The sequence below is a fragment of the Leucopleurus acutus genome (assembly GCF_964270905.1).
Source record: "Leucopleurus acutus genome assembly, chromosome: 16".
NCBI lineage: Eukaryota > Metazoa > Chordata > Mammalia > Artiodactyla > Delphinidae > Leucopleurus > Leucopleurus acutus.
Window position 1 is genome coordinate 1,305,467 of NC_139158.1, and position 27,558 is coordinate 1,333,024.

Genomic DNA, 27,558 nt, shown 5'->3' on the forward strand with positions numbered 1-27,558 from the left:
AGCTCCAAGGCATCCTCACTTCTCAGCCTTGAGGCCTCGGGCATCAGATGCCCACGCACCTCCTCCTGCCTCGTGCACATCACGGAAACACGGCCCGAGGGCACACGCCAACTCAGGCCAGCACCGAGGGGGCGACAGAGGAGACACAGATCACTGAGTCCTCAGGACCTCATCAAGAGGATGCATTAGGCTTCAAGGACACCCCACCCCACCCCACCCCACCCCACCCCACCCCGGGCGGCAAAGTCGGTGGACGACAAGGAAGCCCCCTCCCCCCAAGCCCCCTCCCGCCCCGGGTCCGGAGGCCAGGCAGCTGCGCTCGCTGCCCCAGGTGCCCCCTCCCTCAGCCAGCACGCAGTCAGGCTGCCTTCCCACCTCTAGGACTTCCGCAGGCTCAGACGTGCCCCTGCTGCCCCAGGAAACAGCTCTCGGAGGCTCACTGATGAAATCCCATCACCGGGAAGCTCTGGGGTCCTCTCACGGCTGCCCTTACACACGGGACCTAGGGCCCCTCACTGGACATGTCCTTCTCTGACTCTGAGTGGAACTGCCCCCCAGGACAGATGCCTGGGACTGGAGCAGCCAGGCAGGGCTTGGCCCGCTGGGTACCTACCCACCGGGAACACCCAGGTGCTTCCCGGCCTTGACTCGGGGACTCTGGACGCCCAAAAGCCCCCACAGCCCAATGTACAACTGCCTCTCAGACCGCCACGCTTCCCCCGAACCCGCGCTCCCCGATCCTCCCATCCCACCCCACCCCCGATTCCTCACCCAGCCCCCGACACTGAGGGTCGCAGCAGCGGTGGACAGAGCAAATTCAAGGATGTGCCTCTTCCACCCGGCGGTCATCCCCAGTGTGCATGCCCACGACAGGCGGGGCTGGGCGGCGCCGACACCGAGACAGGAGCCCGGCTCCAGCCGCCAGTCCCAGTGCCCACGGCAGCTTCCCGGGTGCCCCCAACCCGGCTGGCATGTGGCCCAGGCAGAGCAACCCGATGACGTGAGCAGATGCCCCTCCCCTCCCCACACCTGTGGCCCTCCTGTGCCCGGGGCTTCATCCCCTCAGCGCCCAGACCGGGGCCAGAGCGGCTCACGGTTTGTGCAGGATGAGGATGCCAGAAGGCCGAGTCCCTCTGGCCCCCAGTGGGTGGTAAGGACCCTCCAGGTACGGGGGCGCCAGCCAGGTCTCCGGGGCCGTGTCTGCACGCGCCCAGGTAAGGGCTCCCCGGCTGCACGGAGGGCGGGGCGGACGTGATCTGACATCAGAAGGCAGCCCACAGCGACAGCCCAGAAACAAACGTGCCACCAAGTAGCCACGCGAGGCTGGAGAGCCCTGTGCTCAGCGTGCACACGCTCCAGGGCCCGTGGGGTCAGCGTGGGGTCAGCGTGTCGTGTGGCTGTGACCTGAGCAGGAGATGCACCGCCGTCCCCACCTCAGAGCCGGCTGGGGGGAGCCCCGCAGTCTGTGCCAGGGGTGGAGGGGCTGGGTGTGTGGCCTGTGCCTGCAGGGCAGGTCGCGGCGCGCGAAGGCACCCAGGCCCTGGGCTTCCCTGTGGCCACAGGGGCCACCAGCCAGGCGCGCGCCTCAGGGACTCACCATGTCGGCTCGTTGTTTCTGGCCTCCCAGCTCCTCCAGGGCCTGCGACAGCTGAGCCTTCAAGGCAAGACAGAAAGTGGGTCAGTGGGCTTTCTCCTCCTGGGGCCGAAGCGACCACCCCTCCCCCACCTCTGCCACATCCACTGCTGCCGGGGGAGACCCCGAATTCCCACTGTTTGGAAAGAGGGGCCGCAGGAACGTGATAACTCGCCAAGTCCGCCCCAAGCCTGCCGCCCGAAGGGGAGAGAGATCCGGGCTGGAGTCTTAGCGCCCCTGGTAAGAGGCCGGGGACCGGGCCACAGTCCAGGAGGCAGGAGGCACTGACCAACCACAGCGCTCCTCAAGAGGGGACCAGGACGGCGGGGGTGGGACACAGTCGTCGAGCCGCAACGGGGACAAGATGAAGCAACGGGCGCTGGATTTACTCTCCCTCCCGAACCAGCCAGAAAACCAGACGAAACCCCGGAAACAGTGGATTCCCGGCATCCACGACACGCAGCAGCACAGGGCTTGGATCTGAGGGAAGGAAACGGGGAGGCGTGGCCCCCACCGCGCCGGCCCCCAGCCCCGCCCCCAGCCCCGCCCCTTCGGGCCGCGGGGCGGAACCGGCGGGCGCGGCAGGACTGAGCACGCGAGGGAGACCGTGTGAGCGTGAGCGGAGGCCTCGCCGGGGAAGACGTGCCCGCGAAGCTGCTCCACGGCCCAGTCACGCGGGAAATTAAAGGCCGACCGCACCCAGTGTCGGAGGACCGGAGCAGCCGCGGTCCACACGCGCCCGTCGGACGCCCGGCACTGGGTGTGGGCGTCGCGTACCCCCGGGGACCCTGCTTGAGCCCTCGCCGCCCTGGGCCGTCGCCTCACCTGGGAGAGGAGAGCGAGGACGTGGCGGCCGCCCACCTGGTGCTCACTCTGCACTCAGGATCCCGAGGCGGCGGTGACGACGGGGACCCCGCGGGGCGAGCCTTCAACGGGGGGCTCCGCCTGCAGCGAGGACCCCAGGGAGCAGGGGGCTGGCGGGGCCGTGGGCCGCGTCAGAGACTGACCGTCAGCCGCTCCTCACGGCTGCTCGCGTGACCGAGGCCGGGCGCTTCCTGAAGGGACGGCCTCCTGGAATAGCCTCGGGGAGGCACGATCCCTCACGTTGCGTCCCGCCCTGGCCAGGCTGGGTGCAGTGGGGCTGGGGGGGGCAGGCACATGGCGGGGCTGCGGGGGGCGGACAGGAGGAAGGGAAGCGGCCGTCCCGGGGGCAGCACACCTCGGAGCAGGTGGGAGGGGACCCGTGACCGCAGGGCTGCGTCAGGCCGTCCGGGGGCATCACACTCCTGCCAGACCCCAGGCGCGAGCCCCCGGCCCACGCACCACGTGTGACGGCAAAGGGGGCACTGAGACCTCGCGTGGCCACTTTGATCTCTGAGTGAGAACTGCTGCCCAGCTCCCGCCAGCGCAGGAGCGCAGGAGCGGAGGAGCGCAGGAGCCCAGGCGCAGGGGAGAAGCCGTCCCTGCAGCCGGATGCAGGCAGGACAGGAGGCCGCAAAGCCCAAGGCTGCAGGTCTCATGGACAGAACGAGACCAGAGTCTCAGGCCCCCTGCCTCTCGGCTCCACTCCACACACAGGCTTGGGACAAAGTGGAAAGATAAAAGAGGCGAGGAAGCCGGCCGGTTGACAGGGGCCCGTCCAGGCAACGGCCCATAGACACACCGCTTCCACCTGGCAGCAGCCCTGAGGGGCAGAGAGGGCGCCTCCCCACATGGACGTCAGCCTGAAGGCAGGAGTGAGCCACGCTTCCCGTGGCCGCAGAGCACGTCGGCACGTAAGCAGGCAGGCAGCGCACGTGCCGGCTCGGCCTGGAGCCGTGGCTCTGCCGGGAAGTCCTGGCTCCTGGGCAGCCTGCAGGACGGAGGCCTTCACCCCTCAGAACCCACCTCTGCAGCTGAAGTAGCCGATACCTCTCCCAGACCCGGAGCCCGCCAGGCCCCACTGGTGCTCACAGAACCACGGTGGTACTTCCACAGCAGACCTGGACCCCGTCCTGGCTTCAACAGCTAGTGTGGTTACCCTGCAGGTGATGGGCCTAGGACCACAGCTGCAACACCCCTGGGGACTTGTGGGAAGTGCAACGTTTCAGCCCCCCACGCCCCCAGAGCTGGGGAGGACCCAGCAGATCTGTCTTCACGAGCCCTCCTGGCCGCTCAGGCATCACTGCAGGGGTGAAGCCAGACAACAGAGATGAATCCCAACGTCTCTGCGTTCCAGCCGTGTGACCTGGAACAGAGGTCTGGGCTGGGAGCGCCACAAGGTGAAGGAGCAGTTTTCAGCTGTTATCCCCTCACAGAACGTGGATTCAGACACAACCACCCTCGGACCGGAACAGAACAGATCAACAAAACTAGGAGCTGTTTTGTTGTTTTTTTTTTTTTTAAAGATAAGCAAAATTGACAAACCTTTAGCTAAACTAATTAAGAAAAAAGATAAGGCTCAAATAAATAAAGTCATAAATGAAAACATCACAAAGGATACCATAAAAACACAAAGACTCAAGAACTACTGTGATCAACATTATACACCAAGAAACTGGACAACCTAAAAGAAATAAACTCCTAGAAATATACAAATAATCAAGAATGAATCGTTAAAAAAACAGAAAATACGGACAGACCAGTAAAGAGCAAGAAAAATTAATCAGTTAAAAAAGAAAACCAAAAACCTCCCTACAAAGAAAGGCCCAGGACCACATGGCTTCACTGGTGAACTTTACCAAACATTTAAAGAAGTATTAATACCAATCCTTTTCAAACTCTTCCAAGAAAAATCGAAGAGAAGGGAACACTTCCAAACTAATTTTACAAGCCTAGCATTACCCCGATACCAAAGTCAGACAAGGATGCTACAAGAGAAAAAACAAAAAAACAAAAAAAAACACAGAAACCAAAAAACCCACTGGCCAATATCCCTGATGAACACAGACGCAAAAGTCCTCAGCAAAATACTAGCAAACTGAATTCAACAGCACATTAAAAAGATCATACACCGTGATCAAGTGGGATTTACCCATGGAATGCAAGGACGGCTCAACGTGCACAAATCAATCGACGCGATACAACACATTAACACAATGAAGGACAACGTGATTATCTCAAGAGATGCAGAGAAAGCATCTGATAAAACTTTATATCCTCTCATGACAAAAATTAATTAGGTACCAAAGGAATGTACTTCAACATAATAAAGCCCGTAGCTAATGTCATATTCAACAGTGAAGAAGCTGAAAGCTCTTCTTCTAAAATCAGGAACAAGGCAAGGATGCCCACTCTCACCACTCATATTCAACACAGTACTGGAAGTCCTAGCCAGAGCAATCAGACAAGAAAAAGAAACAGAAGGCATCCAAATAGGAAAGGAAGAAGTAAAATTGTCGCTCTGCAGATGTTATGATCTTATTTATAGAAAATCCTAAAAACTCCACAGGAAACCTGTCAGAATTAATGAACAAATTCAGTAAAGTTGCAGTGTATGAAATCAACATACAAAAATAAGTTGCATTTCTATACGCTAATAATGAACCATCTGAAAAAGAAACTAAACAGTCCCATTTACGACAGCATCAAAGAACAATAAAATACTTAGGAATAAATTTAACCAAGGAGGTAAAAGATCCATATACTCAAAAGACACTGAAAGTAGACATTGAAAATGACATAGATAAATGGAAAGACATTCTGTGTTCGTGGACTGGAAGAATTAATACTGTTCAACTGTCCACACTACCCAAAGCAAGCTACAGATTCCATGTAATCTCTATCAAAATTCCACTGGCATTTTTGGCAGAAATAGAAAAAAAAAACAAACTAAAAAGCTTCTGCACAGCAAAGGAAACAACAAAATGAAAAGTGACCTATGGAATGGGAGAAAATATTTGCAAACCGTGCATCAAGGAGTTAATATCCAACATATATAAGGAACTCATACAACTGAATGGTTAAAAAAACCCAAAAGCCAATTAAGAAATGGTGACAGGATCTGAACAGAAGTTCTTCCAAAGAATCAAAACAGCCAACAGGTAAATGAAAAGATGCTCAACATCACTAACCATCAGGGAAATACAAATCACAACCACAGAGATATCACCTCACACCTGCTAGGATGGGTATTATCAAAACGACAACAGGCAGCAAGTGTTGAAGAATGTGTTGTGCACTGACGGTGCGAATGTAGGCTGGTGCAGCCACTACGGGAAAGAGTATGGAGGGGCCTCGAAAAGCTGAAGATAGAGCGTGGCCCTCGCCCACTGCCTGTGGCCTCTGCACGTCAGATCTGTGTCCGACCGCAGAGGACTCCCAGAGCCCGGGTCTCTGGCACTACCCCCGTTTGCCCGCCTTCTGTTTTCCATCTACTCAGCACGTTGCTCATCTCGTAGCTCTGTCTCAAGGTTTTCCAGTTGGTTTCATCTGTTCTTTTTTACAGGAGGGTCCTCTCAAGAGCCTTATATAAGGGGAGCACTAAACACTTCCACAAGGAAGAAAAAAATCTGGATCTGGTGAACAACGTAGGGTTCAAAAGCTGCCGCTCTTCCTGAAGCCAAGCCCCCCACCGGGGGGGGGGCCAGGGGGCGGCGACAGAAACGCTGTGACGTGCGCCCTCACAGAAGTCCGGGAGGAGCGAGGGAGAGGGAGCAGTGTCGCGCCCACCTCCTCCTAGGCTGGGAGTTGGAAATCACTGCTGCACTCTGAAACTGGGACTTTCCACAGGCCTCCATGCAGCAGCCAGCAGCACCATAGTCTGTTTTAATTAAATAAATTAGAAAAACACATCAGGCTGATATCTTGAATCGAGGTGGCATGAGCCGCATATTTAGAGCCCTGTCGACAGAGGAGGATTCATGACACATGCTGCCGACTTCTGCAGCCGCTTTATTAAATGGAATAAGTAAAACCCGTGCAAAACGGCACCAGAGTCGGGCTGCTGGGATCCTCCCAATCTCAACACTTCTGCTTGGTGGTACTGAGATGTTTTTGCTAGAATCAAAGCATGTCTCCCATTAGAACTGACTGATTAAGCTAAATGGGTGAAATGTAATGCCTCTCTAAGAAGTGGATGCGTTTTTCAAATTCCCTGTGCCCACATCTGTGGGTCCCACTCCTTCCCCAGCAAGTGAAAGGTAGGGCCGACGGAGCAGCGCGCCCCCTGTACCTGTGAGAGGGCGCCTGCCGTGGGCACACCAGGGGCTGGCCAGGTCCCATGGGGCAGGCGCGGCAGCTCTCACGTCAAGCAGCAGGGTCTCGGGGTCCCAGACAAGAGGAGCTGGAAGAGGGGGCTGGCAACTACAGCCTGCCCACAAATCCAGCCCACCACCGGTTTCATCTGTAAAGTCTCACTGGCACAGAGCCACACCCACCATCTACTGACGGCCCACGGCTGCTCCTGAGCTGTACCGCCGCAGAGCTGAGGGGCTGTGATCAAGACCACGTGGCCACACAGCCCACAGCACTCACTGTCTGGCCCTTTACAGACAACGCCTGCTGACCTCTGCGTGAAAAGCAACAGGAGCTTGGGGGTGAGCGAGGAGGTGGAGAGAGGCCAAGGAGGAGAAGGGGGCAGTGGAGGTGAGAGGACAGAGCAGGGCAAAGACAGGAACAGACAGACACAAAGAGAGAACAGAAAGAAATACGGAAGGAAAGCGAAGAAGGCTGGAGGGAGAAAGAAGGGCTGGGTGGGGCGGGGAGAGGGGCCCTCACCTCCACCAGGCACCCAGAGCCCAGGGCGCCCCGACCCTGACGCCCAGGCCAGCGCTCTCTCAGGCGGGCGAGGGACACTAATCCGTCTACACTGTCAGGCCCGGGGGCTGTGGGGACGTCTTCCCTGCACGCACCTGGCTGCTCCCGGCGGTCCCCCAAGACAGCGGAACAAAACGGGGACCGTGGGGCTGCGAGCAGTGCTCTGCTCTCGTCTGCCCCCAAACGGTGCTTGCATCACAGCCTGAGGACGGATGAGTCGCCTGGAGGCTCTGAGGAACCCTTAACAAACGGGTTCTATAAAGTTACATAACTTCCTACCATCTGTCAATACGTGATGCTCAACTAATAAACTTCTGCCAGGCAGCTTGAAGCAGCTTCCAGAGGCTCCAAGTGCGGGTCGTTCTCCGAGACTCTGAGACGTGAAATGTTACTGTTTAATAAAACAAGGAGAAGAAAACTGCCCGAAGGACACCAGCCCCGCCCTGCACGGCTCGGCTCCGGCACGGGGCCACTCTGACCTGGAGGGTGAGGTCAAAGCCAGGCGCCTCTGAGCCTGTCCCCTCTCTTGAGGCCGTAGGAGCAGACCCACAAGGGACGGCACAGGGGCCTGTCCTGCCCAAACCCCGGCGTCCAGGCTCCAGCCTCCTGAGCCGCAGGCCTCTCCCTGGCTGCTCAGGGCCTCAGAGGGGTGAGACAGGGTTCAGAGAGCCTGGGTGCCCCCCTGCAAAGGGGCCAGGCTGGAGATGGGAAGCGGGTCTGGGCCGGGGACCCCCAGGCTGCCCCAGAGCCTCACGTGCATGCAGAGAAAGCATCCGCCCGCTCCTCCCCCCTTACCCAGCCCTCCACCCGGAGCTGCACAGAAGCTCTCGGCTCTACCAGGAAACTGCTGGGACTGAAGGCAGGTCAGGCCAGCATCCGGGTTTTGTGACTTGCCTTAAAGGAGGCTCTGACAACCCCTCTCCTGGGATCTCCTGGATCTCCTGGGAGAAGGACCGGCAAACCACACACGGAGCACACCTGACCCACAGCCCACGGCTGCCACCTTGCTGGGTCTCCCATGTCCTGTCTGAGCCCAGTCCTTCCGGAAAGGCCTCCGGGAGCTCAGCCTCCCCCGGTCCATGGAGAGCACGACCACAGTCATCACAATGGCCAGGGCAGTCCCCACAGGCCAGGCCTCTGCCACCCACCCTCGGCTGGAGGGCTGACCACGCCTACGGGGCCTTGTGGAGTGAGGACGGGGGGGCGGAGGGCAGAGCACTCGCAGGGCTCCCTCCACACGGCCCATCAGCAGCCTCGCGGTTCTGGGCACAGAGGGCACCGCCTTCACACCCACTTCGCCCTGGGCTCCTCCCAGCTCTTTCCTGAACCCAAGACCTCGCCCCACCCCCGCCAGCCCCCTTCCTGAACCCCTTCCTGTTCTTTGCTAATGGGCTTAGTTCCTCATGTTGGGGTCACATTCTCCCTAACCCAGACCTCCTCCTGGGATGAGACCCAGTCCAGGGGAGCCGCCAGCGGCCACCAGAGGGCCCCCCACAGGAACCCCCCGCCCCACCCCCTGGGGGATCCCAGGGCCAGTGGGGGCTGGAGGCAGGCGCTGATGGGAGGTGGGCGCCCCCGTCAGGGCAGCACACCCTCCAAGGTGCTCAGGGAGCCCCCCTCCAGGCCCACGTGAGAACAGCTGACACACTACCGTGGGGCAGCCCCCTGACGGCCCGGCTGGGCGAATCCAGGGAGCTCGCTGATGGGGCGACGGGGCCGCTGGCTGCAACGCTCAGGAATGAGGCGAATATTCCCCAATTTGCCCAATGTTTCCCATTTCCCCAATTTCTCCCCTTCTACACCATACTCCCTCCCACCCTCCGGACACTAGAGAAAAGCCTTCTGCCGTGTACGTGTCTCCCCGCACCTGTCACTTCTGTGCCGCTACCGAGTGCTGGGAGAAACCCCTCGGGTCCTGGAGCCCCAGCCCCGGCCCTCTCTCCTCGGGTGCACAGCGAGGTGGCCGTGAGCGGTCCGATCTCTAAGAGGACAGTGTGCACCACCGGCAAGAGAACGAGGGCAGAGCTCCCTGGAAGGCCGGAGTCCCACACGCTCCCTTACTCCACGCTCAGTCCTAACCCTAGAGCCAGGCCTGACGGCAAAGGCCCCTCTGCTCCAGCAGCGCCAGCTTGAACATGAACTCGGGCGCAGGGTCCTTCCTGTAGGAGGCTCTCTGCGGATCCCGCCAGCCCAGCCCAGCCAGGACCCCTCGTCCTCATACTGCACCGGGCAGCTGGCTCCCCCAGCCCCCCACGGAGGCAGCTTCTCCCAGCCAAGCTCCCGCAGCTCGGGGCCAACCCAGAGCCACACAGCTCCAGTTCCCAGTGGCTCCTAACTGGGCGGTGGGCTCCTGGGGGCCTATGCTTGGCGGGGTCTGGTACAGATCAGGTCAGCGGACAGCTGGGGAGGAGGGAAGCAGGAGGGAGGGGGAAGGACATCCTTGTCCCAGTACAGGTTCCCAGAGGGCTGGAAGGAGACAAGAAGGGGTCTCGGTGATGTGCAGGAAAAAGGACCACGGCTGAGGAGGAGCCCCTGTCCTGTCCGGGGTCCCTCACTACAGTCCGCATCCCACCCTGCTGGGGGCCTGAACCAGGGAGCAGGACCGGCCGGCTTTGTCTGCTGCCACCTGGTGGAGACCGGGAGGCGTACAGCCCTCAGCAGGAGCAGACCCAGGCCTGACCCACAGGGCACACCGAATCCAACCACGACCTCCACTTTCCAAAGGTGATGGGTGTTTCCAACACTTGGGGTCAGTCAGCCTTTCTTCAGCTGCCTGCAGACACTCCAAAAGGCCAGGGGACAGTGCCCGGTTGGCCTGGCCCAGGGATGCCCTGCTGCAGCCCCTCTGTGCTTGACCCTTTCCACGACAGCAGCTCAGGCCCAGGCGGGGCTCTTGGGGGGAATTCAAGGGGGAGGGACTTGGGGGGCTCCCTCACCTACAGGGAGGATATGTGCAGGACATGTGGAGAGCAAGAACCGCCCCCCCAATGGATGGCCTCGCTGGGATGGCGAGCAGAGCCTGAGTCCAGAACACTGAGGCTGGTCCCAGGGTAACCCCCAGACTCAAAGATGGGGATCTCAGGTCTTCCCTCCTAACACAGATCCGGGGTCGGTGCAGCCTGGGTGGAGGGCAGGAGGCCATCGGCACCCGTGTCCGGAGAGCACAGGGCAGGGACGGGAGTCCCAGCGTGGACAGGGCGGGGCAGCTGCCAGGGCTGGGAGGCCATTCCTCTGCCCCTCCTCTGTCTGGTGCCTCCCGCCCAGCGCCTGGACTGGCCACGTGAGCCCCTGTGGCGATGATGACGACGGAGAGGAACAGCCGTGGCAGTGACGCTGGCAGAGCCGGTGATGTCCACCCCCCCCCCCCCGAATTCTCCCGTAAGTCTGGGAGCTGGAAGGGAAGGCTGAGTGACCGCCCCGCTGCACTGCTGACCACAGGAAGGGGAGAAGGGGTCAGGCACTTTCGCTACCAAAACCAGGACAGCCCCAGGCAAACCGGGACAAGTCAGCTCCCTGCAGGCAGGACTCAAGGGGAGACAGGGAGCCAAAGGAACCCGGTGCCCGTCCGCCAGACGCCAGGGGCGGGGCTGTCCCCAAGCCGCAGCCTCGGGCAGGGTAAGGCACGGTGACCATGCTGGTCAACGAGTTCCGAGGTCACTGACAGCCCCTCATCGCCAACACGCAAAAAGCCTCAACATATGGCATTGGAAGTGCCAGAACTGCCAACCTCGTAATGAACTGGAGCACACGCGGTGCCAGACAGGAAGGAGCTCGTAAGGTAAAAAGCACCGGGGACGCTGAGGCGTCGGGGGGAGCCTTCCCCGCGAATCCCTCTTCACTAGTGTCTCACGGGGAGCAAATGTGTGGTGGTAAAAACGGCATGGAAGCGCCTGTACCGACAAGGCTGTGCTTGCGGGGGCTGGAGGCGGCCCTCCCCAGCGGGACTGAGGTCTGCACGCAACAGCGTCCGCAGCGCCCCCCGCCCCCCCCGGCGGAGCGCACACGGACGCTGGGCCACTCACCTCCATCTCCGAGCTGTGCGCGTGCACCTTCTGCACCATGTCCTCGGCCTCGCGCATGCGGCGGGTCAGCTGGGGCGAGTACTCGGCCGGGGTCAGCTCACTGTCATAGGACCCCAGGATGGCGCGCATGCCGTCCCGCTCCTGTGGGCACAGAGGGCAAGAGGTCAGGCCCGCGCGGGCGAGGGGCGTGAGGGAGACAGGAGCAGCGTGGTGGGCTTGGGGTCAAGTTCGAGGGGCAGGCTGCCAGGTGGGGCCCCCTGGGTGGCTCCTTGAAGAGCTCGAGCTAGACACTTAGCCCAACAGAGCCCACCAAGGCCAAGACGGGCCCTGGCTGCTCTGAAGCCGCAGCGCAGCTTGGCCAGTGCCCGGTGAGCCTGGGGCCCAGCCTCGAGCTGCACCGTCGGACCTGCGGGGGCCAGCAGAGGGCAGGGGCGGCCTCCATCAGGGTCGGCACCCCTCCCTCCCCGAGTCTGCAGTGTCCCCCAGCTGGGCAGAAGGTCTGAGCCAGTGCTCTGGGTCAGTGTGACCTCCTGAGTCCCGGCAAACAGACCAAGGGACACACCAGTGGCGTCCGCCGGCAGGTGGGTTGGAATAACCCCGCTCCCGTGACTTCTGACCTGGCCTTTGACCCAGCAACACTCAGAGCGAGGGTCTAAGCAGAAGATTCGGTGGGTAAGGAGAGGCTCCTCTAAGCAGGGAGGCGGCAGGTGTCCAGCAGGGCCGAGGAGTCCTCCCAGAGCGCTGAGAGGCCCCGGGACCCCCGCGGCACCAGCTCTGGCCTCGGCAAGCTCCTCCCCACCACACCCCCGAGCCCATGGGGTGCCAGAGGCCACGGTCCTGGGCGTCACCGTGCACCCAGCCACGCCCGGCACCCCTCCTCCACGTAAAGATGCAGCTCAGGTTTCGTGGGGCACACGGACCACACAGCACTGAGACCACCCCTTAGAGCCACACAGGAGTCCCCACCCAGTGGTACCCTACTGGACACGATGGCTGGAAACGGCACGAGCCCTGGGAGAGACGGGCGGCGCCTCCTGAGCCACACGGGAAGACCCCTTCCTGAGATGCTGGCGAAGGGAGAACAGCAGGGGAGGCCCTCAGAGACCGAGGCTGTCCCCAAGGCCAGGAACGGAGCCGCCCTGGCAGCCGGGGAAAGGAGGCTCCCCTCCCCCACTGTGGGCCTGGGACCGTGGGCCAGTCTCTTCTGGATGCAGCCCCCAAGGGTGCAGGGAGGAGACCTCGTTCCTAGCAGGCTGCAGCACGAGCTGAGGGCTGGCACCTGCCCTCCTCCTGCCCCCATGTCTCCCGGCTGCGGCCGGCGAGGCCCACACAGGCTGCACAATTAGACAAAATCAGGTCCCCTGCAGAGAGCCGGGCTTAACGAGAGCACGGCTTCTCAAACCTCCCATCTTGCGCATCTCCCGGGTCCTGTGAAACCTCCTTTCAGATTCAGCAGGTCTGGGGTGGGGCCTGAGACTCTGCCTTTCTAACAGGCGACGTTGCGGGCGTGCGGGCCACACTGGGGAGCTCAGTGGCCTAGCCTGGGCCAGCACAGCCCAGGAAGCAAAGGTGGCTCCCACGAGACCACGTCCGGGTCCCAGCTCTGCTCCGGGCAACCCGAGGCCAGCGCTTTCGTCCACCTGAGCCTCCTCCCTGATCAGCGGGGGTCGGGGGTCATCAGCACACTGCACAGGCCGGCCGGGATGACTGATGCCCTCCTGGACCAAGCAGCCAGCCGCCGGCCTGTGAGCCACGAGGCTCATGTGGTGACAGCAGCCCTCCCATCCACACTGACAAACAGACCTCCACGTTTGGACTCCAGGGCGCAGCCCCTCCCGCAGGCATGCCCGGCGCAGCAGCTGGAGAAGCTCGTGCAGCCTTGCTCTGCACCCCAGCCAGCGCCCCTCGCAGCCCACACACCCGCCAGGGCACCGTGTCCCGGGCGAGCCACAGGGCCAGCCGAGGCATGTTCTCGGACCCTCTGCCCCGTGCTCTCGGCCGCCGCTTCCGTGAACTGAGGCCCGACTGCCCGGGCAGAGACCTGCCCCAACTGCTGCTCCACCCCAAGCACCGATGCTGCCCCCCAGTCTGTCCAGGCCCCCCCTTCTCAGGTGAGACTGGTGAAGACTGGGGGCTCACAGGGCCCCCTCTTCTCCCTCAGGAGCCCACGGCCCCCACCCGCCAAGTTCAGCAGTCCGCTGCGCTCCCGGGCCTCTGGCTGGGCCATCGCCCCAGCACGGGCCTCATCATTAGTTGATGGCAAAAAATTCAGTAAGTGAGAAATTAAAGTTACAAATCCAACTGGAGCGGGTCACACACCCGTGGAAAAGTTGTCTCCAACAGGAGGCTATCGAGAGCCATAATTTTATTGAAGTCCTGTATCTTCCCATTGACTTTTATGGTTTCGAGCTGGTTACACAGTTACTATTACCAGAGCATCGATGCCACGCAGGGGCCGGGGAGGAGCTTCCTTTCATAAACAAGCTGTAATTGTCACCTTTATTGACCAATAAATCTCCAAAATGCTGCCTCCCACTACGGTTCTCTTCTATTACGTCTCCAGGCTAGCAAAGAGGAAGATATAAAATTGGAAGTTTGCTGTTTGTACCTTCTAAGGAAATCGTTTTGCCATTTAGTCATGAAGCAGCAGAACTGGGCTGGTTTGATCTGATAACGACTTTTTAATGACAGATTCCACTTATGGTGAAGGGCCCTTCGTTTCCACTTGAACAAGCGAGGGGACTAATCCCTGAACAAACAGGCACCCAGCCTGAGCTGAGGAGCTGCGCAGACGCCTCCAGGTACAGACAGGACGGAACTCCCCTGGGTGCTTCTCCCTGGGGACACCACAGCCCCGCCTGTCCCGGCACACTTGCTTGTCACGTGATCAGCGCAACCCAAAGAGCGTGGTCACAGCATCGCGCAGGGAGAAATGGACTGAGGACGCGGGGGAGGGGGCAGTGATGGAAGTTGCCCTCGACCCCCAGGCCCAGCCTGCAGTGCCCAGCGGGGTGCGGGAGAGCGGAGGCCGCGACTGGCAGCAAAGGCCGCGGCCGTGACCCTGCTCCGACCCTGCCAGCCCCAGCTTCCGAGCTCCGGTCTGTGACTGACAGGCTGGCCCTGACAGCCCCACACTCCCTGACAGACGAAGCGTTTGGGGTGATACGTACCGACCCTCCTGTACACAGGCCTCAAGGACCAGATGGAGAAAGCACGGGGGGATGACCAGGCCTGGCTGGGCGGCAGAGGGTCTGCACACATCCTGCGGAGTGGCAGCCCACGCGCCCAACGCTCCGCGGATGGCGCTCCCGGCGTCTACCCGGAGCTCGCGCCAATGCCCAACTCGGGGACAAGGCCGGGGCCGCTCCGCGTAGGCAGCTCAAGAGCCCAGCCTTGCAATGCCTCTGGGCTGGCTCAGGAGGGTGCCAAGAGGACGCCAGGACACACAGCTCCACACCCTCGCTACCCGTCACCGTCTTCCTGCCCCTGCTCCATGACCGGCTCAGAGCTCTGCAGGCTTGCGAGCGGGGACCAGGGCAGTACCAAGGCGATGTGTGGTCTCTGCAAGTTCTGGAATATTCCCAATAAGAACCCAGAATCTGAGGATGGCAGAGATGAAACCCACGCTTTCTTCTTTAATGTACATGAAGGGAGTGGAGAGCCTCAGTGGTGCTGAGAAGCGGTGGAGAAAGGAAGTCATATAGACCTTGGAAGCCTCTCAGATCAAGTCCAGGCCACTGTTTCCTGGAAAGAAAACGGGGGCAGAGGTGCAAAGTCACTTGTCCAAGCCCCACAGGGAGGATGGGCGCAGGCCAGCCAATAACCAGGCGGCAGCCCGAGCGTGCACTCAGCAGGCGTCTGCAGGAGGGGGCGGGAGGTCCCGGTGGGCACTGAGAGTCCTGCCCGGGGGAAGGCTGGGCTAGGGAATGGGCGGGGCAGAAGCGGGGCGTGCAGGTGGACGCAAGCTGGGGGATACAGAGGGGATGGGAACGGAGTCTGAGCCAGGACCCCGCCCTCTAACCTGTCAGCGGACGCTGCCAATTCCGTCCACAGGAACGCATTTCCGCCCCCCTCCCCGGCCAGCAGCTTGTCACCTGGGTGGGGCTGGTTAGGAACGCAGGTTCCAGGGGCCCACCTGGCCCTTCGGCTCCCTGGGGACGGACTCCCGAAGGGCCAAGATGCTGACCCTCCCTCACCTCAGGCCTCTGCTTTGCTGACCCCTCAGTCTGGAGATTTCTCCCCCGGGACACGTCTGGCCCTCTCGTCCTTCAGGCCCGTCCCCGCCGGCCACACGGCCTAGCGCACCTCACCACGCACAGCTCTGCTCACCGCCATCACCGTCCGTCTTTCCTTCTACAACTCAAGCCCCAGGTCTCCCAGGCCTGGCCAGCTCTAGGCTCAAGGGGAAACTAGTGACGGGTGGCGGGGAGGAGGGGGGAATCCTCTCCTGAAAGGCGACGGCTTATTAGCAGGGAGGCAAGACCCTCTGCCCATGTGGTTTCATTCAGATCAGCCCTCTCTGCAGGCAGAGGAAAGGGTCCTATGACTCCAGAATCCCGACAGCTCTGGGTGGACAGGCAAAGCAGTGGGCACAGAGAACAATGTTCTGGGGGCACGAGGAGGATGGGAAAATCCAGGCAGGCGGGAGAATGAGTCGGAGAGGCAAGAACACGCAGAGGCGGAGCTCTAAGAACGCACGTGCACGCACGTGCACACGCACGTGTGAGAGAAACCTTCACCAGGCCAAGTCCCCCAACTTCCTGCTCACCTGAAGGGAGCAGGCAGAGAGCGTTTCTCAATGCTTCTGTCTCTAATGGCCCCTAAGGCCACCAGCAGAAGAGCCCCGCTGGCGTGCGGGGCCTCCCGGGAGTGCTGGGAGCAGCAAGCTGCCCAGAACCCTGCTACCCTGGAAAGCTCCCGCCTGCCTCCCCTCCTTCATCCTCCTCTCCCTGCCCTGGGCAAGAGCGGGCTCAGCGGGCAGGGGGCGTGGGTGAAATGCAGGCCTCAGGACGGGCCCAAGGACCAGGCCCGCAGCTCCTGGGCGCTGGAGAGGGTGCGCAGACAGTGAGGGGGCCACGGCAGACCCCGGGGGGGGGGGGCCGCAGACGCAGAGGCCCCGGACGCTTTAGGGAGCGTCTGGGCTTCCTGGTGGGCACCTCTGGGGAAGGGCGCTCCACCCGGCAGGCCCTCGTGGGAGGGAGCAGCGGTGGTGATGACCACCGTGAACCCCAGCTGGTCCTCCACGTGCGGCTGAGCTTCGCCGCGCAGCCCCAACATGCTGACGGGCACCCAGGGGTGGAGAAGCACACCCGCGCCCCACGCAGAGGCTGGAGAAGCACGTGCGGGCGGAAGCACACACCGCTGCGACACTGAGGACGGGCCTGCCCCCGCCGGGTGCGTGCGAGGTGCTGCCTGATGCAGGCCCATCAGAGCTGTAAGCCCGGGCCTTGGGGTGGGAGCGGGCAGGGGAGAGAAGGGCTGTGGGCCCTGAGGACGAGGATGCTGAGCCACAGCCCCCCAGGGCAGGCACGGGGCCCAAGGAGGACGCCCAGGCGAGAGCTCAGACCCTGAAGGAAGCCGGCAGCCCCAAGGGAGCGCCAGTGAGGGAGGAGGAGGGGCATCAGTCGAGGGCCCAGGAAGGCGCGAGCACCCCGGCCGGCTGGGCCCCAGCCCTGGTTCACGAAGATCAGCTGTGTGACCTCAGGCCTGGGAAACGAAAAGCACAAGGAACCTCTCGGGGTGGCTGAAGTCCCAGCAGAGCACTGGGCACGCGGGGCTTTGGCACGTCTGGCGCCCGCCAGGGCTGCAAGGGCAGCGGCAGCGGTGCGGTCACTGCTGCTCCCACCCCCACTTCATCTAGCTCTTCTCTGGCGCCCAGGGCAGACAGCGTGCAGGACGCGGCGAGGCCGGCCCCTCCCGAGGCCCACCGCGCCCCGGCTTCGGACGCCCCCCACCCGGCGAGGCGGGCGTTGCCCGGGGATTCTCCAGCCCACCCCTCGGGGGCGGAAACCGCACGGGAGACGAGGTCCTGCCGATCCCAGTGCGCGAGCCCAGAGGCCGGGGCTGTGGCGCCCACAGCGTCAGGGGCCCCACTTCCGGGCCCTCCTGGTGGTAGGGGGCGCATACCTGTGTGTTTTCACCGTCACAAGCCCACCTCCCGGCCAGAGCTGCTGCCCAGTTCACCCTCCTGGCCGACCGCTCAGCCCTCCGCCCACCTGCAGGGCTCCACGGGGGCCCTTCCAACCCAGCCCTTCTGCCACCACGAGCCCTCAACGAGTCTAGCACCCCTACCCGACCCCACTCATCCCACAACACCGTCGTGTTTTAATAAGAAAATGAAATTCATGACCCTAAACAGCTACAGAGTCCCGTTCCAATGGCCTCTCCACTCACACGGAGTCACCAAAAGAAACGCAGTGGATGGAGGCAGAAACGTGGAACTGCTGCGTGGGAGGCTGCGTGGGAGGGTGGAAGCTGGCCTCCGCGAGCTGCGTTGCTGGGCCCAATCCTGGCCGCTCGCTTCCCAAACGAGTGGGCAGTGCAGAGGTGGGCTGTGCCTCCACCTCCTGGGGTCCCCTGAGAGCCGTGATGAGCACCGAGGGGTCCCAGTGTCAGGTGTGTCTGGGTTGGACAAACCCAGGCTCAAATCCTGACTCCACCACAAACCAGCTGTGCAACCCCGGGCAGGCGACTTAACCTCTCTGAACTTGCCCTTCTCACGCAAAATGGGGGCATGACCACCCGAGGGAGGGGCTGAAAGATGAACAAAGATTACTTGATAAACACGAAACGGTGCCTGCGGAGAGAAGGGCTAGGGGCGGCCTCGGACAGCCGTGAGGACCACAGGAGGAGGGAGGACGGGCCCACGGCTGGTACCCCCACCTCCCAATGCCCGCCTCTCTCCTCCCTCCCCCTCATCCCGCCCCAGGCTCACTGGCCCAAACACGTCAGCTTTTCCTTCTGCCAAGTGATGGTCTCAGTACCCTTGACCCCAGGCAGGTGTGGCAGCTCGCTCACAGGCACAGCACTGTACAGGCCACAAGCCGTCACGTGTGTCATCCCGTGTGCTTTTCAAAACTGCATCAGGCAGGGCTCCCAGCCCGGGGTCACCAGGAGCCGGTGCCGGCGACCAGCTCTGGGACGAGACGGCCGGTGTGGCTGTGGCCTCCTCACGCCTGCCCCTCTGAACGGCTGGAAGGCGAAACCACAAGAGCTGAAGCCCACGGGCAAGGCCAGCAGCCACTGGTCTGAGGCCCCAGCACACCCTGGTGCTCCTACCACACGGCAACCCGTGGGGACCAGGCCCCAGGACCTGGGGCCCTCCCCGCAGCCTCCCACTCCTGTTAACACGACCAGACTGCGCACAGCACGGGGCTGGCACAGCGGAGCAAAGGGATCTGAGGGCATCGAGCCCACAGGGGACGCTCCCCACCAACCCAGAGCAGCTCTGTGCTCGGGAGCGGGGTGCCCCTCCCGCCCACACTGCCTGGGCACCAGCCGACGGGGCTCCCGCGGGAAGGAGGCCACCCCCAGGGGCTGCGGAGGCGAAGGAACCGACGCGACTTCAACTCCATCTAAAGACAACAAGAGGCAGGAGAGGCGGCCACCCTGAGGCTACAGACACCAGCAAACGGGGCGCTCAAACCACCTGACACGTTCTGGAAAACCCACAGCACTCGAGAAGGATGAAATTCACTTTCTCGCTCTGTGTTCACTGACGCGGAAGCAATTCCGGAAGAAAAGAAGGGACCCCGCGAAGGAGGGGAGCTGCAAGGGCAGCTCGGAAGAGAAGAACCACAGCCTGGCTGGGCAGCCTCCTGGAGGCCGGACGACCAAGAGCCCAGTGGGCTGCACCCCGCCCATTCCCCTCCCCAGGGACGGCTGACGGGAAGACGATGTCCACCCACGGCCCCGCCCCGCCCTGCGGCTACCCCTCCACTCTCACGCCTCTGGTCGCAGCCCCTAATCCTGCCGCCCTCTCCAGGACACCTCTGCTCATGGCGCAGCCCCCTGCAAGGAGGCCTGAAGGGCCTCCACTGCCGCCCCTTGACCCTGGCTGGTTCTGGGGACCCGGGCCCCACCTCTGCAGCCCCACAGGTCAAGTCAAGGACACGATGCCCGGGGACACTGGCATTTCTGTCCCAACACTGGACCAGGACATGGCCTGTAATTTCCCCGACAGGTGCTCTGAACGTCAGATTATCAGGAGAGAAGAGGTTGAAGAAAGGAGAAAGGACGTGGGAAAAGGCGCCACGTCCAGAAGACCGTGAGCTGCACGCAGCCCGCACACTGGCAGGGCCGAGGGCTGGCACTCGAGATGCTTCTCCTCCGTCTGCCTCCACCTGCACCCTTCCCACCCCGATGCCGCGGGATGAGCCGGACCCAAAGCCCCTGCACTACAGACACGAGCCCCTGCCCGAGACCCTGAGCGGGGCAGGGACCTGGGCTGTCAGGACTCCCTGGGCCACCTCCGCCTGGGCCTTCGCCTCCCTGCGCTGGGAGACGTGAACTCCAGCCGACGGCTGCAGGTTCGCAGGGTCAGAGGCCCTGCTTCCTCGGGTGCTGCCCAGCGCCGACAGGACAGCGGCCAGAGGCGACGTGCCACACCAGAGCATATCATTTCATATTCAAACTTCAGAAAGTCAAGGACAGAGAAATCCAAAAGATGCCAGAAACCATGCAAGGGAAAATTATAAGTGTTGAAAGAAAAAACCCACCATCCTAGAATTCTGTATCTAGTGAAATTACCCTTCAAGAGTAAAAAATAAAGATTTTCTCAGACCAAAAAAAAAAAAAAAAAAAACAAAGAGAGAGGGGGGTTTGTTGCTGGTGCACCTGCCCTAAAAAATATTAAAAGGCGTTCTTGAGAGAGAAGCAAAATGACAGAGGCCAGAAAGTCAGATCTACATAAAGAAAGGAAGAGATTCAGAGAAGGAATAATTGAAGGTAAAACAGAATCTTCTACTTTTCTTAGTCATAACTGATCTAATGGATAACTGCTCAAAACAACAGCAGCAATGATGCATTGGGTGCCTGCAGCACCTGCGTGCGTGCAACGAAGGACAGCACTACTATACAGGACACGAGGGAGGACTTGGGAAGACGGTCATAAGGTGACTGCACTAAACTGTGAAATGGTACAGTGTGATTTCAAAGTGCACTTACTTTGAAATGTGTATTTCAAACTCCAGGGCAGTCATTAAAAAGAATTATTTAGGAAGTATACTTCATGAGCTAAGAGAGAAGAACTGAAATCATATAAAATGCTCAGTTAACACCAAACAAGGCAGATCAAGAGGGGAAGATAAAAAAGAAACAACGAACAAGTGTCCAAATAGAAAACAGCAACAGACCCCAGAGATACTGAACAAGCGACACCAGCTATGATATCACGTGTGAATGATCTAAACACGCCGATTAAAAGATACTGTCACAACGGTTTAAGAAACAACATCCCATTATGTTGTCTATAAAATACCCACATTAAATATAAAAACACAGACAGACTTAAAAGTTAAGGGATAAAGATATGCCATGCTAACCTCAATCCAAAGAAAGAAGGCGGCAGTCCTTAGTAATCTCAGGCACAGCAGACCTCAGGACAAAGAAAGCTATCAGGGATAAAGAGGGGCATTACACAAGGATAAAGGGCTCAATACTCCCAGGAAGACACAATGCTTAACACATATGTGCCTAACAACAGGGGGTCAAATTACATGAGGCAAAACTGACAGAACTGCAAGGAGAAAGAGGTGTATCCACCTGGCATAGCTGGAGACCTCCACACCCCTCTATCAGTAACTGACAGAACCAGCAGGCAGGAAATCAGGGAGGACACAGCTGAACCAAACAGCACCATCAATCAACTAACTGGGTCTGACACTGATAAAATATTTCATCCAACAACAGCAAGATACACATTGTTCTCAAGTCACACGAACATTCACCAAGATAGACCACATTCTAGGACACAAAACACATCTCAACACATTTCAAAGAACACAGATCAAGCAAGGTAAGCTCTCGGAGCATATTGGAATTAAACTAGAAACTGGTAACAGAAAGATGGCTAGACAGTCCCGAAACAGGTGGAGATTAAACAACACTTCTAAATAACACACAAATCAAAGAAGAAGTCTTAAGAGAAATTTAACAATATTTTTAACAGAATGAAAATGAAAACACAACTTATCAAGATTTGTGGGATGTAGGAAAAGCAGCACTTAGAGGGAAATTTATAGCCTTAAATTCATATTTAGAAAAGAAAATCTAAAATCAATCATCTAAGCTTCCATCTTAGGACACTTAAAAGAAGAGCAATATAAACCTTAAGCAAGCAGAAGAAAATCATAATAAAAAGAAGAACAAAAACATCAATGAAACTGGAAACAGGAAATCAACTGAGAAAACAAACAAAACCAAACACATGTTCTTTGAAAAGGTAGCAAAAATGATAAACCTCTAAGCAGGCTGACCAAGAAAAAAAGAGAGAAGACACAAATTCCTAGTATCAGAAATGAGAGGGGGGTTATCACTATTAGTCCCATGGATGTAAAAAAGAATACAGCAGCATTATCAACAATGCTATATCCAGAAATTTTAAAACTTAGATGAAGTGGACCAATACCTTGAAAGATGCAAACTATCAAAATTCACAAGAGGAGAAACAGAAAATCTGAGTAGGCCTGTGTCTATGAAAGAAATCAAATTAATACTTAATAATAACCTTCCTAAAAAGAAAGCACCAGAGCCATATGGTTTCCCTGGTGAATTCTACCAAATGTTTAAGCAAGAAATTGCTTAAACTCTTCCAGAAAACGGAAGCAGTCATACATACATTTCTGCATATGATACTGTAATGGCGGACACGTGACGCCATGCATTTGTCAAAACCCGAAGAACTCTACAATACAAAGAGTAAACCTTAATGTAACTGATGGACTTTAATTAATGATAATGTATCGATATTGGTTCATTAACTGTGACCTTTATACCACACTAATGCAGGATGTTAATGTTAGGCAAAACTGTGGGGTGGGGGAAATAAGGTGGGAGCTCTGTACCATCTTCTTGGGTTTTCCATAGACTCTTCCAAATGCAAAGTTTACTAATTAAAAAATATTCTATAATATGGACATTAACATAACCCTCTGCGCCCCCCTCCCCCCAAAAAAACAAGCAACAAGCAAAACAACAATAAAAGGAACTGGAGTCGGGGGAGAACAAATCAGCTGCCCGAGTCAGATGACAGCACATGTCTGAAGAGTCTACGGAGGCCAAAGGACAGTGGAAGGAACCCTCAAAGGGTGCAGGTGGAAGGCTGCCAACCTAGAACTCTACACTCAGCCAAAAAAAAAATCCTCCCAAAATAAGTTTAGTAAACACATTTTCAAGCCAAGAAAAACTAAGACAATTCCTCAGCACACATCACACCAAGGGAAGTACTAGAGGGTATCAGTACAGACAGAAGAAAAATGATGTCATGGACGTTTATGCAGGTGGTAACAAATATGTATAAAAGCGAAGTCACAATGGAAACTGATACATATTTTGAACTAAATAAGAAAAATACAGTATATCAACACTAAATTATGCATCTAAATTTACAGCCTTAAATGCATACATGAGAAGAGAAGGTTAAAACCAATCATCTGCATATACAACTCAAAAAGTCTGAACAAGAAAAACAAATTAAACCAAAGAAAGGTAATAATAAGTATAAAAATAGAAATTAATGAAATAGAATACATACAGTATAGAATCAATAAACCAAAACTTGGCTCAGTCAAGTGATTAATTGAACCCTTGATGAGACAGATCAAGAGAGAGATTAAATAACCAAATAATGAGACTGAAAAAGACATAACCACAGACCATTAAAAATATTTTAAAATCTAACAAGATATACTAAACTTCACATGAATTTAAAACTTTAGATAAAATGATAAAATAGGGCTTCGCTGGTGGCGCAGTGGTTGAGAGTCCGCCTGCCGATGCAGGGGACACGGGTTCGTGCCCTGGTCTGGGAAGATCCCACGTGCCGTGGAGCGGCTGGGCCCGTGAGCCATGGCCGCTGAGCCTGCGTGTCCGGAGCCTGTGCTCCGCAAAGGGAGAGGCCACAACAGTGAGAGGCCCCCGTATAGCAAAAAAAAAATAAAAATAAAAAAAATTAAAATAGACAATCTTTTAAAAAACAAAGCTTAGGGCTTCCTTGGTGGCACAGTGGTTAAGAATCTGCCTGCCAATGCAGGGGACATGGGTTCGAGTCCTGGCCTGGGAAGATCCCACATGCCGTGGAACAACGAAGCCCGTGCACCACAACTACTGAGCCTGCACTCTAGAGCCCGTGAGCCACAACTACTGAGCCCACGTGCCACAACTACTGAAGCTCGTGCACCTGGAGCCCGTGCTCTGCAACAAGAGAAGCCACAACAACGAGAAGCCTGCGCACCGCAGCAAAGAGTAGCTAGCCCCTGCTCGCCGCAACTAGAGAAAGCCCATGCGCAGCAACGAAGACCCAACACAGGCAAAAATAAAAAATAAATAAATTTATTAAAAAACCCACAAAGCTTATCATAACTGAATGAAGAAGAAAAAGAAGATCTGAATAGTTTCAAAGTCTTTAAAAGAAAAGAAAGTCCCAATATAGAATCTTCCCAACACAAAAACTCCAGGTCTAGATGCCTTTATCGGTGAATTCTACCCAACTTTTAAGGAAGAAATACCACCGATCTTACACAAATTATTACAAAGAAGGGAAAAGAGAATTTCCTAACTCATTTTATAAAGTCAGAACAACCATGACACCAAACCCTGATAAGGACTTTATAAGAAATAAAAATTGTCAAGATCTCTCATAAACACAGAAGCAAAAATCCCTGAACTGCTTATTAGCAAACCAAATAAAGCATTACTTTCAAGGGATAATCCAGACAAGTCTGTTTATTCCTGGAATGCAGTTTGCTTTAACATTTGGAAATCAATTAATTAAATTCTCCAAATTAACAGAATAAAAAAGAAAATCATGATCACCTCAATATATGCAGTAAAAGCAGTTCATTAAAATTCAACAGGTATTCATGATTAAAACAATAAAACGAAAAAATGAGGAACGGAAGGGACACTCTTTGATCTGATAGATTCCCGCACGACAGTCATCATCTGTGACAGTGGAGGACTGAAAAGGAAGCAAAGCTATTGACACTTCTGTTTAAAACAGTACTGGGGAATCTAAGTCGTAGAATAAGGCAAGAAAAGACATAACGGTATGAAGATCAGAAAGAACTGAAAAAATATTATTAGTAGCTGACACAACTGTGAACACAGAAAATCCATTAAAACTTGCAAATAAATTATTAAAATAAGTAAACTTAGTAATGTTGCTGGATCAAAGTCAAAATTCAAAGTTCAATTACATTTGTACATGCCAGCAAAAAGAGTTAGAAAAAGAAATCCTGGCAAAGATGCCATTTATAATATCATCATTAAAAAAAAAAAACCCTGTGAGATAAGATGTCTACCTAGAAAACTTTAAAAACATTACTGAGAGAAATTAATGACCTAAAAACGTGGAAGCAAATAAAGACGTTCATGGATCTGAAAACTTAACGTTACAGAGATGCTATTTGATCACCACACTCCCAGTAAAGTCTCGGCAGGTTTACTGGCGGAAACTGACACTTGACAGGAAAATGCAGAGGGTGGTGATCAGCCCCGGCAGTCGGATGACAAGGGCGGGGGCGGCCTCCCTATCAGAGAGCGAGGCTCAGTAACCACGGCAGTGTGGTCCCAGCGAAAGGAGAGAGAAGCCCAACCCTGAGTGCAGAGACGCCCCAACGCACAGAGGCACACTTAGTCTCATGCAAGCAGCGCTCAGGAGCAGCAGGAAAGGGTCATCTTTTCAATAAATGGTGTCGAGTCAACGGAACGTCCATATGGGGAGAAAACGAAGCTTGCCAAACACAATAAACCTTTGTGCTGTGAAGTTAAGTGTGAAGTAGCAAAACGTTAAAGAAAACGTTATTATAAGATACATCAGTGTCTTGGGGCAAGCAAAGCTTTCTTAAACAGCGAATACACAAAAACTAATAACCATAAAGGAACTTTCACGTGGATAGAGTAGGTCTCATTAAAATCAAGAACTCAGAGTGAAAAGCTGGGAGAAAATGTTTGCAGAACCAATACTGGACAAAAGGCTGGGACCCAGAATGCGCAAAGAATTCTTACAAATCAGGAAGGAAAAGGCAGAAGGAAAGAAGAGGCAGTGAACTTGAAAGGGGCTTCACCGAAGCAGATCTCCAAATGGCCGGTGAACGTGTGAAGAGGTGTCCAACCTCATCCATACCCTGGGAGGTCGCTGACCCTCCCCGGAACGGCAGGACTTTAAAGGAACAACCATGCAAAGTGTGAGCAAGGCTTTGAAGCAACAGGAATGCCCGTGCCCTGCCAGCAGGTGTGTAACCGTCACAGCCACCTTGGCGAACTGACACAACCTGCACAGGTGAACACACAATGGACCCTCCCAGGGATGCAGAGACAGAGCTCATGCGTGTGCACGTGACCCAAAGACGAATGAAAGAACTGTGCCCAGCAGCACTATTCCGAGCGACAGAAACGAGCACAGAAGATCACACGCTGCACGATTCCACGTACAGAAAGTTCAAAGCCCAGTGAAACCATCTTCCGCAGGAAGGTTACACACTGATAAAAAGTTGACAAAAGTAAGTGTTAAAAAAAAGATATTCTGTAGTTTCAGAAGCACGGCTATAGCTGTACAGTCACACTTACAGTAAACAGCTTCTCGGAAAAAACATTCTGCCTGAAGACCAGCTCCCTCTCCCACCCCTGCCGAGAGCAGGAAGGACTCACGGGGAGGCCGAAGGAGTCACACGCCTGGCGGGCAGCGTGGCAGCGTGGCAGCGGAGCGCGGGCCACGGGTGACGCGGACTTCCAGCAGATCCCAGGGAGCCACGTCAGTAGTGAAGAGGACCAGGAGGGGGAGACAGCGGGGTGGTCCCAGGGAGGCCTGAATGTCACACAGGTGGCCTGGAACAGAAGGGAGCCGCCTGGAGAGAAGAGATTAGCGCGGGAGTTGTGATTATAATGCAGAGAGAGGGGATGGAGCAGGGACAGACCGAAACCTCCATGGAGGAGAAGCAGGGCTGACCCCCAGGCCACACTGAGCTGGGGGAGAAGGCTGTCCTTTCTCACCCAAAGTGCCCAGTTCCTCCTCCCGAGAAAACTCAGCTCCTGAGGCCTGAGGTCTTCCAGACAGTGTTTGCCCTAGAATTCTCCTGGGGGCGCAACAGGAGCCAGTGACCCCAATCCTGACCCTCCAGGCCAGCGAGGCCAGGAGAGAGGGTCCAGAAACAGCAGGGCAGAGGGAGGCAGTCTGTCAGCGCGGCCCTACCTGGCCCCTGCACAGCAGAGGCTACGCACCGAGGCCAGTGCACAAGAGGCAGCCGGGAGATGTGGTCCAAACCCAGGGTGGAGGAAAAGGGGCTCTTGCGACAGAAGTCTTCAAAGTAGTCAAAGCTCAGGAACTCCCGTACATCGGGTATAAAAAGGCCAGTTCAGTGGATGATGAGTGAGTTAGAGGGTAATTTTAACAGAATGCAATTCTATTAACTTCCTGGAGAAACCTGAATAAAGTGTCCCCGAACACGTGTCTTGCCTGGCTTCTTCCTAAGGAGCGAAGGCTCATTTGCAGCCACTTCTCGTGCCAATGAGACCCCGACGAACAGGCTTCTCCAGGACAGTCTTGGGCGACGGTTCTGGAGGAGCCAGAGCTTCCACAAAAGGCAGCGTAACCCCCTTAAAAGTGGTGAAAACTATTAACCTGTGCTCCATGAAAATGCTCCCAGAACAAATCGGACATCGCCCTGGTCACAGCCAACTGAGGACATGAGAAGTTCTTCCCGAGTGAGCTGGTTCGCTGTAATAAGCCCTGACTGTCGCGTCCTCACCGCTCTGCTCACGGGTCAGCAGGAACGAGCAGGGCCTGCGCCGTGTAAACGGCCGCGACCTGGGCTCTCAGTGGCTGCTCCCCGAGCCCGCCTGCCCAACACGGGATGATAGCGCGTGTCGTCCCCCCCGCCCCCCGCTCCTCTCCACGTGTCACTCCCTGTGTCTGTCAGCCTCCTTCTGCAATGGTCTTATCGTTTACGG

General features: G+C 56.9%; 1 protein-coding gene across 1 annotated transcript in view; it reads right to left on the reverse strand.

The window, feature by feature from the left end:
- Window positions 1-27,558, reverse strand: part of MAD1L1 (mitotic arrest deficient 1 like 1) — a 318,780-nt gene that overhangs the window by 120,304 nt on the left and 170,918 nt on the right. The window contains exons 12-13 of the mRNA XM_082856688.1: window positions 11,392-11,532; window positions 1,598-1,654 (exon numbers count right to left, since the gene is read on the reverse strand). Of these exons, the coding sequence (XP_082712814.1) occupies window positions 1,598-1,654; window positions 11,392-11,532 (198 nt within the window). The remainder of the gene's footprint in view (window positions 1-1,597; window positions 1,655-11,391; window positions 11,533-27,558) is intronic.